A 19,113-nucleotide genomic window follows, 5' to 3' on the forward strand; every position below is an offset into this window, starting at 1 on the left:
ACAGGGCAACATTTTTCTTTACTAAGTGGATGGACAAAGTATGTGTGCCACAAAGAATTCCGTCTCAAAAACTGCGGTTGCATGCTATTTAACATGCATGCCTATATTGCACCATGGTAGACCTTCCAGCTACAAATCTTATTATACTTGTATCTTTAAAGTTATGCCTTGAAAAGATGTACATTCGTCCATCAAAACATAGCTACATGGTGCATATTCATTTGCTCACAAATGCATACTGGAATGCATCATTTGTCATTTGGATCTCACCTTAGGCTTTCTTAAAACTTCCAATATCTCAACAGTACCTTTTCTGTTTGCAGGATAAGTTGATGCTTAATAGAAATAAACATAAAAATGCAGAAGGAGCTATTTCAATTTTGAATCACTGTTTGGCTTTGAGGATTCATGTCAAAATTGTTGACAGTCGCGTAAAGGCAGTGCACAGGGGAAAGCCAGTATTCTTCATCAACTGAGAGCTAGTATCATCCAATTATTGTCATTTCATCTTCTCGTTCCCATCCTCATGCAGCTACACACTCAAGAACAGCATCAACATAGTCCATTGCAAGTGATATTTTGAAGGGGTGTCTAACACCTGCCCACCCTGTTCCTAGAATCATGAAAAAAATGAAAGTCGCTGTAGTCCCAGGGGACATAGGCCATGCTCTCATTAGAGAGAGACAACTGGTGGTGAGTTTAACCTGAGGGTCACCACACCTCAGGCGAGGGGCAAGGTTGAGTACGTGGGGGCTTCATGGATGCCCCAAGAATCAGCCACAATACCTAATTCCAAGCGGGAGGCCGGGATCTTGCATGCTAACTCTACTAATTCACCCTGGGGTATTTAGCCAGTCAGTTTGAGGAAATAGATCTATATAAATTGCAGAACATTAATGAAGAGGAGTGATATTCATTGCAAATATCATTGCAGCCCAGAGACCTGCTCCCATGCGGTAGGCAGGATGAGGGGTAGCCCAGCAGCTGACTCGGCATGGATGAGCTTGTTGTATCTCAGGGTTATGTCATATCCATTAGATCACTCCTCTGCCCCTATGCTCCAACACCACCACCCCTCCCCCAACAACCACCCCATTTAAATACAGATGTGTCAGAATGTGGATAAGACCAGCCCATGTCATAATAGCAACTGTGACAGCATTAGGGTGCAGTTAACTCATAAACCAGTATTTCATGAACCAAAGGACAACTTTAACTACAAAAAGCTCCTAAAGACACCCAGCAGTTAGCAATTCTACTTAGGCCCTCTAATTTTTTTTTGTGTGTTCACAGGGTATGGGCATCATTGGATAGGCCAGCATTTGTTGCCCATCCCCAATTTCCCTTGAGATGGGGCAACTCTTCAAAGGGGCATTTGAATAGGCAGTAACATATTTGCGTTACCTGTTGGAAACAGTGCCAGTAGGGCACATGCTCACTTTCAATTCCCAAGTATTATCAAATCCTCCAGTAGTTTTGTTTCTGTTGCACTTTGCAGTCAATCACCTAGCAAAGACCACTTTCATCATCTATATCATGCAGATTCTCAATTTCTGCATTGTGCCTGGAAGAGTATGTGACAGGGCATCTTTAGAAGGGCTCTTTCCTCTCAGTCTGTGCTTCAGCTAGCTCCAAGGTATCTGATGGGCATAGGGAGATGTACAATTTTAGCATGTAGTGACTGGGTGAGTCAGAGAATTAAGTCAAAAGAGTAAAGGAAAGGAGAGTGGCCTCCAATCAGGCCATACGAATGCTGCATTTCCACATTCAGACAATGATACTGATAGCCAGTTCCTTCACTGGCATTGGGATGTGTATAGAGCCAAGGCAGCCTCCTGAAGTTGGACACTCTGTTCAGTTGTGTGTTAGATTTTTTTGAAAGAAGAATGGAAATGGCTTTGCCTACGCCCTACGGAATGGTTTTGAAGGTGTGTCTAAGGCAGCTAAGTATAGTGTCCATAATAAGAGAAAACAGCAGCATTTGTTACCAAGGGAGGAAACTAGTTGTGAGGTCAGTGGCAGGTATTGATGGTACACAAACAGTTAGAGATGAAATGAAGTATCCCATTATAATTGGAGGGGAAGCACAGGAAGTGGCAGAGGAAAGCACAGTTAATGCCTGAAATTAACTGAAATAGAGTGGTGCAGGGCTGTGCAGAGAAGAATAAGGGCCTGGAAAGAAATCTCATCTTGATAGTTTTAGTTCAGGTCATTAACGTCTTTTCCTGTACTGCAAACAGGTCCTCAGGACAATGCTGGTGGAATTGACTTGCTCTGCCTTCTTCCTCCATTGCTGCTGATTCATTTGTCCGGACACTCATTGGCCACTGAAAAGGGAAGAGGAGCCCCTCCAGTTATCCATTCACTCTATGAGTATCTCCCCTGGCTGCATTAGAGAATCTAGGGTACTTATTTGAAGTCATGCTGCTTGATTGTTTCACTTTCCACTATCCACCATTTAAAAATGCACGTAAAGGACAGCAGGCTGTCCTTGAGTAGCAGCTGCCCTGGTCAATTTCCTACCCTCCCAAGTTGTGAGTTGCCTATAGGGAGTACAGTTAGCACCAGCAGCTATCTGATTCAAAGTTAATGAGGGCCAATGATCAAAATTGATCAGGCCTCCTGTCAACTGCATTAGGCACAGGTTACATGTCAAATTATGCCAGGACAGGCAAAATACAAGCTCTTGCAAAAGTTGCAAGTAGTTTTTCCAGAATAGCTTAAGATGTGGGTTCTCAATAGATCTGGTCAATTGCACCATTGTTTCTGTATATCTGGCATGAATAATGTGCTTCAGAGTCTCCTTCATCCAAATCACTGGTACTTTTAAGTTACTGTGTTCTTGCCCTTGCTTGGTCCAGTCTTGAAAACACAATCTGTGATGCTATCCCTTTCCTACAACTAGATCTCTGGAAAACAGTGACAATTTTTCCTGAAATTTGTACCTTGGCAACAACTCACACCAATTCATCAGAACAAACCTCAATATACTTAACTGATGAGCTCAATGTCTTCTGGCCTTCCATGTATTTGTGTCTCTCATAAAACACATATACATTTTGTAGACTCAGACCATACTATCTTTGTAGCACCAGAACATTTCTTGATAGAGTGCTAGTTTCCTCTGGGCTTTCCCCAGCACTATGCTCTACTGTCTGCGATTTTGTCCAGTGTCTCATTTATTGTGAACAAGCAATATCAGTTCCGATTATATGAATTATAGAGGATTGTACTTTGTGGCTATGTTTTTGCAATTTGATATCTGGGCAACCTTTAAGAAAAATGTTCCCAGATTCAATATCTCATAGTGAAACCAAATTGCATGTAGGGCCTTCCTTAATACAGTGAATGATGTTGGAACAGTGTGGGACTATTTTCCCATGAAAATAAATATCAATGTAATAATGTAACTTTCACAAAACAAAAGAAAAACAAATTTATATCTGCCACAAAATCACTTTGTTCTGTACTGCAGCCACCTTCATTCCATCTGTTTTTTCATCGTCAAGCTGATCATTAGAAAGAGTCATCAAATATAGATTGCTTTTATTTCATAACATATATTCTGTCCTTTCACATATCACTAAGATGTCTGGCTCATGGATTATATGATGTCAGAGAGAGATGACAAGGAGCAAGACAGTTGGAGAGCTGGATTTCAAATCAATTAATTTAGATTAAAAGGACTTATGCATGCTTGTAAGCGTGGGAGGTGAACTGTGCATTAGGGCAATAATCCAGCTATTATGATTTACAATATTTTTTGTTAATGAGATAAAAGTAAGGTGAGACAATGGCATGTGTGTAGGGCATGTGTGACAGAAAGATTTACCAAGGGGGAAATTTTAACTATCTGGTCATTGACCAGTGGAATGGGTGAGTTGGCCACTGATGCCCACAGTGGGAGGCACCTCTATTTTGAGCACCAAGCATCATTCACATACACTCAGTGATCTGCACAATGCTGCAGACATCTTGTTGCTGCTCACCAGTTCTGGGCTGGCACCATATCAAGCAGTCATGGGGCTGACACGGCTGGGATAGAGGTGGGTCCAGGGCTCGTTGGGAGTTGTGAGGGTTGCTGTGGGAGGATACGATTGTGCCCAAAAAGACAGCAACCAACATTATTTTTTTGGGCCCCCTGGTCCTCCTGTCCCCATTAAAATAATGTTAACACTTTGGCCCCTTTTCAGGCCTTTTCCTCTTGCCTACCAGCATGGCACACATAGCCCCCAGCATGGCATTAATAGTGCATCAGGGCCTTATGCATTTCGTAGGAGCTCCATTTGCATGGCATTAAGGGGTTCCCATCTGATTCAACCAGGTACTGGGGCCACTCAGCAGCAGGTCCCAGGTAATAAAGCGGTGGAGCAGGATCAGGATAGTATGCCCATCACCTTGCTTTTACCTTCACGACTGTCCTGTTTCTGCCGGGTGGATGGAGTTACATTCCCCCTTAATTAATAATTCAGTTTTGGCTCAAACAAATTCCAACTCCTCAAATGAAACTGGTTTTCCCATTACATCCATGGGCAAAACTCCAAAAAGCAACAAACAGCAAAAACAACAAGCTAGTTTTTAATGACACCAAGAACATTATTAATGGAGCCAGGATCCAGCAAAAGTAAACTTGACAACTTAATGAATTTTTCATAATGGAATATATTGCTTTACTATATGCATATAGGCAATAATGAAATGGCTCAATGTTTGAATAGCTTCCAAATGCAATACATTAGAAGGGAAAATTGGCCCTGATGCAGAATCATGCTGGGTAGGTGCCTGCCTGAATCAGGTGGGAATCTCAATAGTTCTTGCAATTTGGGATCCTATGTCTTACATAAGGCTCCCCACACAATTTTAATGGTCAAATCTGTGGAGCTTGTGCTGTGGACGTCCTACTCAGCAAATGATGATAGATAAATGGAAAAGGCCTGAAAAGGTAAGCGTTAAAATTAAATTTAAAAACATGAAACAAAATAACAAAATATCCTACAGGCTTGACACAAAAAAGGAAAGTTGTAATGGAAACAGGACCGCTAAGGATAAAATCAGAGGCAGCGATAGCGGAATGCCAGAAGTATTAAATAATCACTTTGTTTCAGTATTTACCAGGGAGACAGATCAAGTGGACATGACATCAGATGATCAGATTACAAATGATATAACTACATTTGAAATAAAAAGGAGAATTATTAGATAGAGGCTGGAATTTTCCACCCCTGTTGGCGTCAGCTATCATGGCAGCTGTGAGCGGACAATATGGCGAGAATCCAAAAATCAGTTCTATGCCCTCGTGAAACCAGTCTGTGATCGTCTCCTCCGCCCATCAATGGTGGGCTACCTTTCCCGCCGTGCAACGTTGGGAACTTAATTTCAATGCATTTGCATCTCATCATCTTGCCTGCCCGCCAGAATCATCCCCCCAAGTCAAATTTACCTCTCGTATCGGTGTGAGTTCAGAACAATGTGATTCACAACAGCATTTCAAAGGCGTGCGTCTGGCGAGCTGAACTTTTGAGGGGAACTGGGAAGCGAGTGCACACTAACGTAGCACAGCGCTCACAAGGGTCACCTGTTCGACTTCAAGGTTGAGGTGCTGCGCATTCAGGCGAGGTCATAGGCAAGTCGCTTTTTCCCAGCTGGCTGACAGTGTAGTGCCGGGACAAGAGCTGCCCTGTGGTGGGGGAGGAGGGTAAAGGCAGCACAGTCTGATGGTAATGCACAAGCACATGCGAAGGTGGGGGTTGGGGGAAGGGAATGCAGCCACGCATAAGGGAAACTTTGTATAAAAGTGAGAATTCTTCAGCAGCTGAGACAGTTCAGACGCAGCTACACTGACATGTGTGGAGTCGGGCATCTAGCTTATCTGCCCACTAAAGCATCAAAGTACCACCAAATGCTCCTGAACTTTTCATCCCTTGGGCACAGACTGTAAACTAATGAGTGTTTTAGTGGATTGCAGAACAGCTGGACGACTGGGCATGTTGCACAATCTCCTTGCTAAAGCTGGCCATGGAGCAGTCACTGGTGGAGGCGCTCACAGCCCCTTGTAATGTCATCATTCAGGTTTGGGGATGTCTCCCCCATGGTTCAAGCTAACAGTGCAGCCTTGCAGTGCAGGTTAGGAGAACGCCTAAGCCTGAGCCGAGAGCACAGCATGCAGTACAGTGGGCGAAGCTGCAGCCAGTCAGTCAGGTGGAGTGGGGCGGAGGTGGGTGGGGTTTCGGCAGCCATGCAGTACACTAAACTCTGGCCATCCAAGTGGCGGCCAGCACTCTCCGGGATGCATTAAGGGGCTTTGAGACGGAGCCGGAACTGCACACGTAACCATGAGATGTCCCTAGGAGACCAATACAAACCCATGCGTCTCTCTCTCTTTCACCCTGCGGGAGAACTACATTAGGAGCTTTGTGCCTGGTGACATAGCTCTATGCCTCATGGCTTACAGGGAGCAGAGGCGAAGAAGACGACAGCAACAGAGTCGTCTACCTGGGCAAAGGGAGGACAAGCATCCTCAAGGAGAAGGGGCGGCTGGGGTTCCTGTGCATGCCATTGAAGAACCACAGCAAGCGTTCATGGGTCGGCACTAACTAGACCCAGAATATACAGATGGCACTTGTCATTCCTGCAGATGACCGAGAACCAATGTCACTGAAGACAGCACATGTCCAGGGAACTGGTCGGTCACATATGTCACTTGCTGCAGGATTTGGAGCCACAGAGACATGGAGGGCATTCACTGCCAGTGGCCATGAAAGTGACCGTGACGCTCAAATGTTAAAGATACTGGCTCCTTCCAGGGCTCCACAGGTGACCTCTGCGGGATCATGCAAGCCTCCACACACAACTGCATCCAGGAGGTCACGGACGCCATATTCACGAAGGCACACAACTTTGTGCATTTTGCATGGGATCAGGAAAGCCAGGAAGGAAGAGCGTTGGGATTTGCGTAGATCTCAGGTTTCCCACAGGTGTAAGGTGCCATCAACTGTACTCGTGGCACTAAGATCTCCATGTCAACAAACAGTCAACTATGTCAACCACCAGGGCTTCCAAATGCTGAATGTTCAGCTGGTCTGCGACCACCACAAGCTCATCCGACAGGTCTGTGCATGATTCCCAGGGAGCGTCCAACATTCTCAGTAGGTCTCAGATCCCTGACATCTTCCAGGATCTACAGAGGCTGCAGGGTTGGCTCCTTGGGGACAAGGGATATCCGCAGAGGACATGGCTGATGATGCCTTTGTAGCAGCCTCAGACGGCGGCAGAGAGAAGGTACAAAGAAGCTTGTGCTGCAACTCACACTTTGGTGGAGCAAACCATTGGGATGTTAAAAATGAAGTTCCGGTGCCTGGACTAGTCTGGTCGAGCCCTGCAATATAGTCCATAGAGGGTGTCACGTAAGGTCGTTGCCTGCTGCGTCCTTTACAACCTGGCGTTGCAACAGGGGAGATACTGCCTGAGGAGGAGATAGAGAAGCTGCACATCTCCGATGAGGACATCACCAACAGGGATGAAGGTGAGGAGGTCCTCGATGGTGAGGATGATGGCGATGAGGCCATCACCTTGTCCAGACGAGGCAGGCATACTCGGGCGCCCTCATAGCCGCTAGATTCATGGAGGATGATGACAACATGCAATGAAGAGACTCCATAGATCTTCACATTGCATCTGTGAACATTTGACTCCTGTCTGGCTGATGGGTGCACACATACCCTCTGTGATAAGGCTCCTGTCATGGAGACGCAGCAGATGCCCATAGTCCCTACATTCCAGCAGGATGATGACAACATGCAGTGGGGACACTCCATAGATCCTCACATAGCTTATGTGAACGTCTGACTCCTGTCTGGCTGATGGCAGCTCGCTTGCGCTCTGTGAACAGGATCATATCATGGAGATGCAGTGGAGAAACTTTAACTTCTCCTGATCCCATGGCATACTTCTTGAGCTGAACCCTTCAGGATCACACTATCTCCGGACACAGATGCTGATGAGATAGGTGCCAGCCCCACCTCAAAGCTGCTGAGAGCACACACAGAGAATGACAGAACTCTATGCCGCCAGCCCACGACATTCTGATAGCAATGTTAAGCCCCATCAAGGTGCAGGCATGACTGATGTGTCCAGTGTCTATGAAGGTGCACCACCAATGTGCTGGGAAGGTTGCACAAAGCAAGGGAGGAAGCCCTGGACTGAGGCATCTGCCTTTATCTTATGCAGGAACCAAAGTTTCACTTCAGATTGACACGAACACTGCTCATCATAACAAGGAGCCATAGACAGGGTAACATTGTTGGGAGTTTATTTACACTAGTCAACATTACGTACAAGTGATTAACACCCACGTGGTGAAACTACACTTTCTTAACCATTCCAAGCCTGCAGTTACATCTTGGTGCTCCCCCAACATCTACAACGGAGGTGGAGGTAGCCTGCTGACTGCTGCGCCTTGCCTGTAATGTCCTTGATGGACCTGGAGGGCCCTGACCTGCTTTCGGGGTCCCGCTGTGTAACAGCAGCACCCTCCTTGGCCTTTGGTGCTGGAGCCGTTGGGGTCACAGGAAGAGACGATTCGGATGAGCCGACACTCCCGGAGTCTCCTGGGTGGATGGCCCCGGGACGTGTACCTGCTGATCCTCCTCTTTAAGGGTGCCTGAGGGCCCTGGCTGACTCCTTGAGGAGAAGAGGAAGCTGGAGTGAGATTGAGCTGCTCCACATCCCCCTCGCGTTGACACTGTTGGAGACCAACTATGGTGTCAGCGACGGAGTTCAGCCCGCGCAGCAGTGCAGGACCGATGTCCTGGACCAAGGTCTCCACAGCGACTGCCATCCTACCAGTGTTGGCCTCAGTGCGTTGCATCCCAGCACTATCACCTCAGAACAAAGGTAGACAGATCCGCCTGCAGTGGATCAGACAGTGCACACCAGATTGTGGCCTCGTGGCTATTCTAGAGCTGAATGTCTCTGCTCTGGTGGAGGGTGTGGGTGAGTGCTACGAGAGGTCTTCAATTAGGGTGTCATCAGATTCTTCCTCTGAGGTGTCTTTGGGTTTGAGTTTAGGATCTGGCTCATGGACTCCCTCGGCTGCTTCCTAGGTGTGCGTGCAAAAGCAAGGGGAGATAATTAGTGCATGGCAGGGGACTGCGGAACAGGGGAACTCACTCACAGGATGGTTGTCTGATGGATCTTACACTGCTAGATCTCACTTGGTTGAGCACCGCCGACCTCACCGTCAGCACAGAAATGGTCCAGATTGTCACTGGCCAGCTGGATGACTCTGTTTCCAAAGTCTGTGAGGACCTCAATGTCAGGCATTCCTCCACCAGTCTGCAATCTCTCCCTTTTGTTGTGTGCCAGCTTGTCCTGCATGAAAACAGATAGGGAGGAGGAGGTCATTCATCCTCTTTTGCAGGGTGTTGGCGCTGACCACCGTTGCCACCACCTCCCATGCTGGATTTGTCACCTTGCTTGCTGGTCTTCACCCAGACGTAGGGTAGGGGAATTCGCAGTGGGCTTCTACTGTGTCCCATAGACGCTCAAGGGAGGTGTCGCTGAATTTGGGGGCAGCATGTTTCTTCCCTTTGGCAGCCATGAGCTTCCAGCAGCTTCTGGTGCCTTAGAGAGAACTAGCTCTGTGCAAGGGTGCCCTTTAAATTAGGCGCTCAGTTTACTGAAGGCCTGAGGTAACGGCGGTGTGTAAAAAGCCTCCATTGCAGCCGGCTGGTAAAACGTCCTTTTTTTGCCCACTACTGCACGTAATGCAAATCTGGGACTATTCCGTCCACACTAATCAAACTCAAAGAGGATATCCCCCTGTTTCAGACAGATTATACCATCAGTTTTAAAAGAATCTAAAGGAGATAGTAGAAGCACATTTTTTTTAAACACATATTTAATACTTCAGTCGAAAAAGCTGTAATGCCCAAGGACTGGGGGATAGCTAACACAATATCTACATTTAAGAGAGATAGAATTTCTTCAGGGAACTATAGGCCAGCCAACTTAACATTAGTGGTAAGAAAAGTAACAGAATCCATACTAAAGCTGAAAATAGAAAAAACATCTCGCAACCAAAAATATACTAACGAGGAGTCAGCATGGATTTCAAAAGGGAAAGTCTTGACTAACTTCACTGAATTCTTTCAAGAGGTACCTGAGAGAGCAGACTTAGATGTAATTTTACCTAGATTTCCAAAGTCTTCGATAGGCTACTACATCATAGACTAATGAATAAGATCAGAGCCTGCAAACATGTAGCAGAATGGATTGCCAGCTGGCTGCAAGACAGAAAGCAGAGAATGGGAGTAAAGAGCAGCTATTCAGAGTAGTAGAACGTAAAAATGGTGTTCCACAAGGATCAGCACTGGGACCACTGCTGTTCACAATTTATATTAACGATTTAGACGTTGGAAGCAAAAAACACCAATTCTGAATTTATAAACTTCACAAATTCATATTGGGTTGGGTAGTTGATATTGAGGAGGACTGCAATGAATCACAAGAAAACATTAATAAACTTGCAGGATGGACATATAATTGGCATTGCAATTTCAATATATAGATACATGTGAGATATTACACTTTGCCAAGAAAAATAAGGAGGTTGAATATAACTTGCAAAGTAAGAATCTAAATGGCTTGAGGAGCAAAGGGATCTGGGTATAGGTCTGGCTAGAAGTAACAACACATGTTAAAAAAGACAAAATAACAAGCCAAGCACTAATTTTAGAGGAACAGAATTGAAAACAAGGGAAGTTATGCTAAACTTGAATCAAACCTTGTTTAGGCCACACTTGGAGTACTGTGTACAATTCTAGTTGCGGTATTATAAAAAGGATATAGAGGCACTGGAGATGATATGCAAAAGATTTAGAAGGATGAGACCAGAAATGAAAGGTTAAGCCCTTCAGGAGAGGATAAACAGGATGGGTCTCTTTTCTCTTGAAAAGAGAAGGCTGGAGGTTGACCAACACAGGTTTTTTAAATGATGAAAGCTTTTGATAGGTTACACACAGAGACAATGGGCTGGATTTTCACCAAGTTGGGGTGACTCGGGAGCCCTTTAAAAATGGCGGGCAGGTCCCGATTCCGGACTGTCTGATTTTCGGGAATGCCTTTAAAGGGTGCAGGCTGGTTCGGGTCAAAAGCCTGCATCAGGCACACCCGATCTGGCCAACTCCATTGTGGAGATAGGCATGTCCCGCAATTTTCATGGATTCGGGCCAGGTTTTGAAAAGAGGTCCTGGGTCACAGCCCCTCAAAAAAGTCATGAACTCTCGTCTGCATGAGGGGGATCTTTTAAAAGATGAGCTCAAAAGGTCCTCCTCATGTCTCCCATGCCAAAGTAAGGCCTCTCCCCCCAGCCCTAATGGCCCCTCATTGCCCCAAAGTCAAGCTATGGTACTTATGTAGTGAACTGACTTTGTTTACATAGTGGAAAGTAATAAATGAATGATTTATTTTAGAGTATTTTTTAACACATCCAACTGTCACGATAGGGTTCATTGGTTCTAAACAGTGTGTAGTGGATCAATGGGCATGGAAGTCCCATAGCTTGCTACCACAGGTAATAGCTGATGCAGCTAGTATACATTTAGAAAAGCATATGAGGGAGATGGAAATAGATGGTTATCCTGATAGTTAGATGAGAAAGGATTTCGGGGCTGGGGGAGTGGAGCATAAACGTCAACATGGGCTAGTTGGGCTGAATGACCTGTTTCTGTGATGTACATGCTATGTAAAACAAAAACTCCTCAAATACTTTGAACGTTTTGATGCCTTTATTTTAACAAGATAATTGACTAGATTGAAAAGTGTTTAGCAAAGTACCGCCCTATATTTTCTTTTTAAAATAAAATACTTATAGTATAATATTCCCCTAACCCTTAAGGAATACTTTAGTCTGTGGTCAGTCATGAAGGTATCTGAAATCAAAATTAACTAATGGGGCAGGAGTTTTACAATGTTTACAATGATGTGTGCTTAATAGCAAAGCTCTAAATTGATTTTTATTTCATCTTAAATTCATTTGCCCATAAATGTGATATATTAGACTGACATCAGCTTCACAGAATTCCTTGACTGACAGCACATACAAAACACCAAAACAAACAATAATATTGCAAGGATTAAGCTGTTCTGAAGTCAAAATTATTTATTATTATAATATTAACTAAAACATTAAAAATAATATTTTTAATCTCTATCTGTTAGAAAAGCTTTAATTCTCATAAAAACTTATTTCTTTCCTTCTACCTGATGCATTTTATTCATAAAATGCTAGTCTAAAAATAGGCTTCTGGCAGTCTACCAGTGCAAACTGGGTGCGGGGAAATGGCTGGGCCCAAGGCCCAACCAGGAAACTCACTGGCAAAGAAAATTTCATGGTCGCTGAGTCATTGGCAACAGCCCACAGCTAAGTGCTGGGAGAGGGGGGAGAAGCGATTTGGAGAGGAGACGACAATCATGACAGGACTCCAGCTATCATGAGGAGGCAGCAATCCAGAAAGGGAGAGCAGCAATCAGGCAAGGGCTGGCAATAGTCTTCAACACTGAAGTGGAATCCGAAGGAACGCTCCTGCTCCTCCCGTCTGCACATTCAGCCAAGTATTTATGAATGACAGATCTGTTTGGTGACAGCTTCCAGTGGTCCCATTAAGAACTGTTGGGTAGGCCACAAATAGTCCATGTTTGCCTGAATGCCGCTGGCCTGGATTTGCATGTGCAAAAGACCTTTTGCCGGTTTCAGGTGCAGGCCCTGGATTCCTCTTAATTCTGCCTTTACCAATATGGTGAGTGGCATACTTCCAGTTTGTAATGAGCACCTGTGTCTTGCCCCACCCACCTTAATAATGGATCCTTAGGCATCTATATTACATCTGAAAAACTAGTGCAGCACTATCGACTTTGAGGCCTTACCTATAGACGGTGTGTATACCTAATTTCTGAACCATCAGGATCCCATTGCCCACTTAGAAGTGAAGACACACCAAATCAGCTGGCCTCAGATTAGCTGCAAATTAGCTTCAGCGCAGGCAAGCACATGTAAAGATCACTTTACATGTAACTGCACTGTTGAGATGACAGGTCAAACTTTGACATAGTTTCCTCATGTCAGAGACTGACTTCTGCTCAGCAATCCCACCAGCAAAATGAAAACAGACAACGTAACTCAATGGCAAAAATTTTTATTTCAGAAACTCTATTCATTACTAGTCTCAACTATAGATGATTTGTGATTGAGATGATTGGCCGAATTCAAATCCCTGCAAATAAGAAAAATTACTATTCGCATTTGTTTCGTGTGGGAAGACTAATAGCAGAATTCAAGGTCTCATTAAATTAAGTGGAATCCTGGTGAATTATATTTTGACATCAATTGGTAGGGCACTAGGTAACTGCACAGTGATTATAAGATTACCCTCCTGATGATGGGAGCTGAGTTTGAATCCTACCCAAACAGATGGAAAGGAAGTCCCCTTCCTGATAGCTGGTCCTCAACAGAATAAGTATTGGTAAATCTCAACTCAGCTTTCAATGAACATAAATCCACAACAAAGGATTGTCTATAATTCGGGATTAACTGGGTAGCTTGACTCCATAATATCATTCGATAGCTAATATTGAAATTGTTAAATGTCACACTGGAGCTGCACTGAAGTTATGATTAAAATACTTTGATAGAGCAGACTTTACACTTGACCAGTCTGATTTGAATCCTGTCTAGACACTTGGAAAGAAAGCCCCCTTCTTTCTGTAAAATGATTCTAAATTGGACCTTAAATCTCCATTCAGCTCCCACGCACCACAAGACTGTATTGTTGAATTTGTTTATAATTGGGTAATAATCTAAATTAGTAACACCCATAATGTTATTAACCACCGATGCTCATCCAAATATTACCTCTGACCGGACCAATGAACACAAAGAGAATTAGTGCACAAGTAAAGCTATTTGTTTTGCAATTGTGCAGTTAGGCATTTAGGTTCCCAGGCAAACTACACTTTCACATGATAAATTTTACCTATCCTCAGACTCCTGTAGAACCAAAGATACATACTGCACTAAGGAGGCCATTCAGGTTCATGTGTCTATGGGAGCTCTTTGGTGGAGGAATCCAAAATTTAATCCATACCTTGCCCTCTTGACATAGCCTGTAAATTCCTAGCAAATATTTGTATACAAATAATCGTTCAGCAGTACAGAACTTGAGTATTGCTGAAAAAGAGACATGTTAAAGCCTTCTGTCTTGCACTCATCAGGACACTTAGCAACAATGCCAATAATAAGAGGAAAACAACAATTTATACTGTATGTGAAGAGAGTGCTGATTGGTTGGCGAGTGTACTCTGGTAGAGGCGTTGCCATGGAGAATGCACCAGTGATAGTGACTGACATTTAACTGCCAAGCATCGTTTGACATTTAAACCAGGCAGCTTGCCCCTGATTGGTCAAGGCATTGCCCTGAGGAATGAGTCAGTGAATGGCTGTCACTTATTTTGTTTAGCTGTAACAGGCGCAATGCGTTCACATGTTCTTTCTGTCTGCAAAGATCAGGGCCCTGTGTATTAATAAATGCAGCTTCGAGTACACACAAATGCGCCACACTGCGAGCCTGACTGACAATCTTAAATTGGTTGTCAGCATAATTCTTAGCACACTAAGGATTATTTAGCAAATGTTGTCCAATCATGGAATCACATCTAATGTTGGGCAGTGCGTTTTGAGTTTTGCAAGCACGGGCCAGTTGAGTATGGTCTGTACCCTGCCCATTGTGAACAGTGTGGCTGGAACATGCTGTTTGATGCGATCCGCCAGTCTTTGGGACGTAAGGCCTACATACCTAGAATCACACTGGCACTGAAATTTTTTTACCACATTAATCATTTGATAGGCAGAACGTCTTTTTGGTTTCACAGCAGCATCCTGTTAGTGGTGAATACCACTCATGTTGCTCCTGCATAATAGCAGCGTGAAACAGCTAGCTTCACCTGTCGCTCAAATTTTTGAGATACCTTGCCCTTCCAGGTTCCTTCTGAGGTAGACTGGGCACTCTTCAGGGCCGAAAGTGATGGCCTTAGGCCCGTTCGTGAGTTTGCGTGATATAAAGCACAAAATGATCTGATCAGGGTAGCCATTATTCTACAGCATGCCTTTGAGGCGCCCTCTACCAATCAGAGTTTACTTGCCAACCAATCAGCACTCTCTTCACATACAGTATAAATTGTTGTTTTCCCCTTATATTAGTATTCTTGTGAAGTGTCCTAATGAGTGCAAGATGAAAAGTTTTGGAATGTCTCTTTTTTGAACAATACACAAATGTTTGTCTAATTTTCCCTTAAAAGATGCAATGGTGCAACAACTGCAACCACCCTCTTTGAGGGGTCGATTTTCCCTCCACATACAGTAGTTCTCAGGCATTCTGGCCAGCTGCCTAAATGCCAGTAAGAGACTGGAAAACAAGTAAAAACAAAAGATGCTGGAAAAACTCAGCAGGTCTGGCAGCATCTGTGGAGAGAGATACAGAGTTAATGTTTCAAGTCTGTATGACTTCTTTAGAGCTGAAAAATGAGTGTTCTGAGGCAGATCACCTGTTCCAGGTCACCACAGTATTGGGTCGGCTGGTGGGGTGGCCTCTGGATTTAGGTGTTGAGGTCGATGGCAGAGTGAAGAAGGGGTGCAGGGAGCGGCTGAAGATATTTTTATGAAGATATTTTTATGAAGAACTCCTGCTCCTCCTGATCCCACAATGTAAATAAAAACTTATCTTCTGGACCTCCAGCTGAAGCTGGTTGTAGCACCACAAAGATCACTTACTTCCTCCCTTCACAACATTACACATCTCTCCCCCAACTCAATCCTACTGCTGCCTTTGTCACTTCCAAACTCCATTACTTAATTTTCAGTTTCCCAAGTACCATAATTCACAAACTGCAACTCGGACAAAGCTCCACTGCCCACATCTTCTCCTGCACAAAGTCCTGCTCACTGATTACCACTGCTCTTGTCAAACTTGATGGATCCACCAAAATCAAAATCCATGTTCCCATTTTAAAGTTCTCCCCACTACCAGCCCACATCCCTGCTATGGCCTTACTCCTTATGATCTCTGCAAGCTCCTTTAGCATTCACCATACCCACCTTCAGCAGCGCAGCCTGCAGCTGTCTTGTTCCCAATCTGCAGTGATTTCTCTAAATGCCTGCCCTTTCTACCTCTGTCCTGTCTTCAAAAACTTCCCTAAAATCGATTTATTTGATTCTGCCTTTGGTCACCATCCTTAACCTTCTTTCTATCTCCACTTGATGTCTGCTTATTTCTACTGCCATGCAATGCTCTGAGACTTTTTATTGCATTGAAGTTGCTACCTAACTGCAAGCTCTCATTCAACTATAATTGATCTGAGCTCACCGAAATCAAGGCTAAATATAAATCTCTAGCATTCCTATTAAATTTTAAATGGAAACTTGGGTCTTCCCCAGTCTGCAACTCATTCAGAACTGGCTTGCTTAAAGGGGGAAAAAAATATCATTTCTTTTGAAGGACTGCAACCTTAATACACTATTAATCACCCAATTCAGTATTAGTTGTACTAATCTGTCTGCTATTTCCTACCTCAATATCTCAAGTTGAATACTGATTGATTATGGTAAGTATCATCATTTTAAACTTTCAATAATGTTGCTTGGAATCAATATTAGTTGGATTGTTAACTCATTGGGACTAATTAAAAAGGATTCTTAGAGATTTGTGGTCCCTTTTCTCATCAGGATTACAGACCACCCTGCAGAACCTGCTCATAGATTTTGTGCCCAACATATCAAGTACCTGGTGGGAATTGGCTGGATAAGGCTTTCTATGTGTGGGTCATTGTAGAGAAAAGAATAATACATCTGAAATAATCAAACTGAGAACATCATGTCCAAGAGCACAAAATTTAAAAAAATTGGGTGTGGTGTTTTTCAAAAATATATTTTCAAATCACTTGTTACATATCAGTACTGGGGATATGATTAATGCATTCAATAATTGAGTTAAAATGTTAATGTATTTTGAGCTTTAGGGACAATTACTTAGATTTTTACCCTACAGCATTTAGTATTACAGAATGTGTTGTATTAGAAATTTTATAGCTACATAGATAACCAAACCTCAGAACTGGAAAACATCGTGCTGATGAAGATTTCCAATTTATTACTGTTTTCACAATACTGGACTACATTTTGACCTGTCGCAAATAGTCAAATGTGCAACTTTCAGAAAATCAATATTAATGACTCTGGTTTGCCCTGTTCTTTATCTTCATGGTGTATGCAAGACAGGTGTATGCCCTGCAGCTTTCCAGAATAATTTGAACAGAAGAGCTTTTTGTGCTACACTGTCATTTCAAGTACAAGTATCTACATTTCTACAAGTCTATTTCAAAGTCGATCTGTTCTGAAATTAATAGGACTGAAATTCAAAGAATTAAACACAGCACTCTTATATTTAAATAAATTAAATGCCCCCAATTTTAAAATCATCTTTTTGCATTTTCTGAAGTTTGGGGCTGAAGAACCAGGAAACCTAACACTCTGCAATAGTCAAACTCTGAAACATCAGCAATCTAGAGTGAAAAATAGATATTAGCTTCACTTGGAAACATTCACTGGTTAACCATTCAAGGTCAGGTTCATTAAAATGTAACTCACTTGAAAATTAAAGTGCTAAATATTTTCCATTTTGACTAACCGGAAACCTATTGGTCTGTCAAGATAATTTTCTGATCCATGCTCATTAGAGGAGGAATCAATGGGACTTGAGAAAGGGGTGTTTAATGGCAGATGGCTTCATCAATCAAGTGAAGTTTCACTTTAACACTTTGCATTCCAACCTCCTTTAACTGGAATTCCTATTGTTACTTGAAATGCCACAGCAGTATTTAAAGGGTTAAAAGTCTGTTTTGGAATCCATTGAAACGCCCTAAATATAATCTACTTGTACATTTATATTTTACACTTGTTAAAAAAAACATAGAAGGTTTACAGCAACAGCATGCCACCATAAATACAACAATTAGTTAAGTTGTGAAGTAATGGACTTACTGGAGTCATCAGATTCATAGCCTTCAGCCTCGGTCTCCTCTTCATGTTTGGTAGGTGCAGCAGATGCAGCTCCGTATGCCCCAAATAATTTGTCCATATCTTCCTCATCCTTTGTAGCCTCTGACTGGGTGACAGAAGGCTGGCTGACAGTGGAATGCACAGAGTTGTTGCGGCTCACAGCTGCAGGAAGACCACGAGGAAAACGAGGAAAGTAATCAGAGATTTGTTTAATAGGTTTAATAGGACCTGGGCAGACATCAATAGCCATATGCTCCTGAATGCTTATGGCCATTTTTTCTCCTTTTCGGACTGTCATGCATGCAACCCTTTTTAACACAGCAGACAGCAAAAGAAAGAAATAAAAGCCACACTGAATCTTGAATTGGGCAAAGAGCACAGGGAGTAAGAAGCCTATCTCTCACACAGCAGAAGTCAATCTCCAGCGTTAGGCTAGGATGCTTATGTACTTTGAGTTGTAGAAACCCTGTGCATGCTGCCTCACTGCCACAGACACTCCTTATCTTTCTAATACTGCTGTTCAGCCTATGAATGCGTGCGTGTGTGAGTGTGTGTGTGTCTCTCTCTCTGTGTATGAGAGATTGATTGGGAGAGGTGGAGACTATGATGTCAGTGGTTAGCAACCAAGCAGTAAACAGGAAGCACTGGAATGAAGACAAAATCAGGTGTGAGGGTGAAGAGAGAAAAAAGACAGGAGTCTGACTGGAGGAGGAATTTGACTCCAATAAATCCTCCAAATACTGAAAGTCATCACCTAAATAAAATATTATTCCATTTACTGCCGCCTTGGACTGTGTTGAATGACCTGACTACAGATTATAGCTTCAATTAAACTGAGGCACTTCACACACTACTGTAAATCAGGAATAAACTCGTAGTAGCTCCTATCAGACACCATGAAGAAACATAAGGAGAGAAGGAAGGGTGACAGTTGTGATAAATAGAGGAGAGAGCAGAACAAACCGAGTGACATGCTAAAAACAACATATTGTAAACAAGACAAATAT

General features: G+C 43.4%; 1 protein-coding gene across 2 annotated transcripts in view; it reads right to left on the bottom strand.

The window, feature by feature from the left end:
• The window catches only part of LOC144684619 (double C2-like domain-containing protein beta), a 344,343-nt gene extending 325,785 nt beyond the window's left edge, over positions 1-18,558 (bottom strand). For both annotated transcript variants that reach the window (XM_078548630.1, XM_078548631.1), the window contains exon 1: positions 18,089-18,558. In XM_078548630.1, the coding sequence (XP_078404756.1) occupies positions 18,089-18,404 (316 nt within the window). In that variant the 5' untranslated portion in view covers positions 18,405-18,558. The remainder of the gene's footprint in view (positions 1-18,088) is intronic.
• Positions 18,559-19,113: the final 555 nt, after the last annotated feature.

The sequence above is a fragment of the Cetorhinus maximus genome, chromosome 9 (genome assembly GCF_964194155.1).
Source record: "Cetorhinus maximus chromosome 9, sCetMax3.hap1.1, whole genome shotgun sequence".
NCBI lineage: Eukaryota > Metazoa > Chordata > Chondrichthyes > Lamniformes > Cetorhinidae > Cetorhinus > Cetorhinus maximus.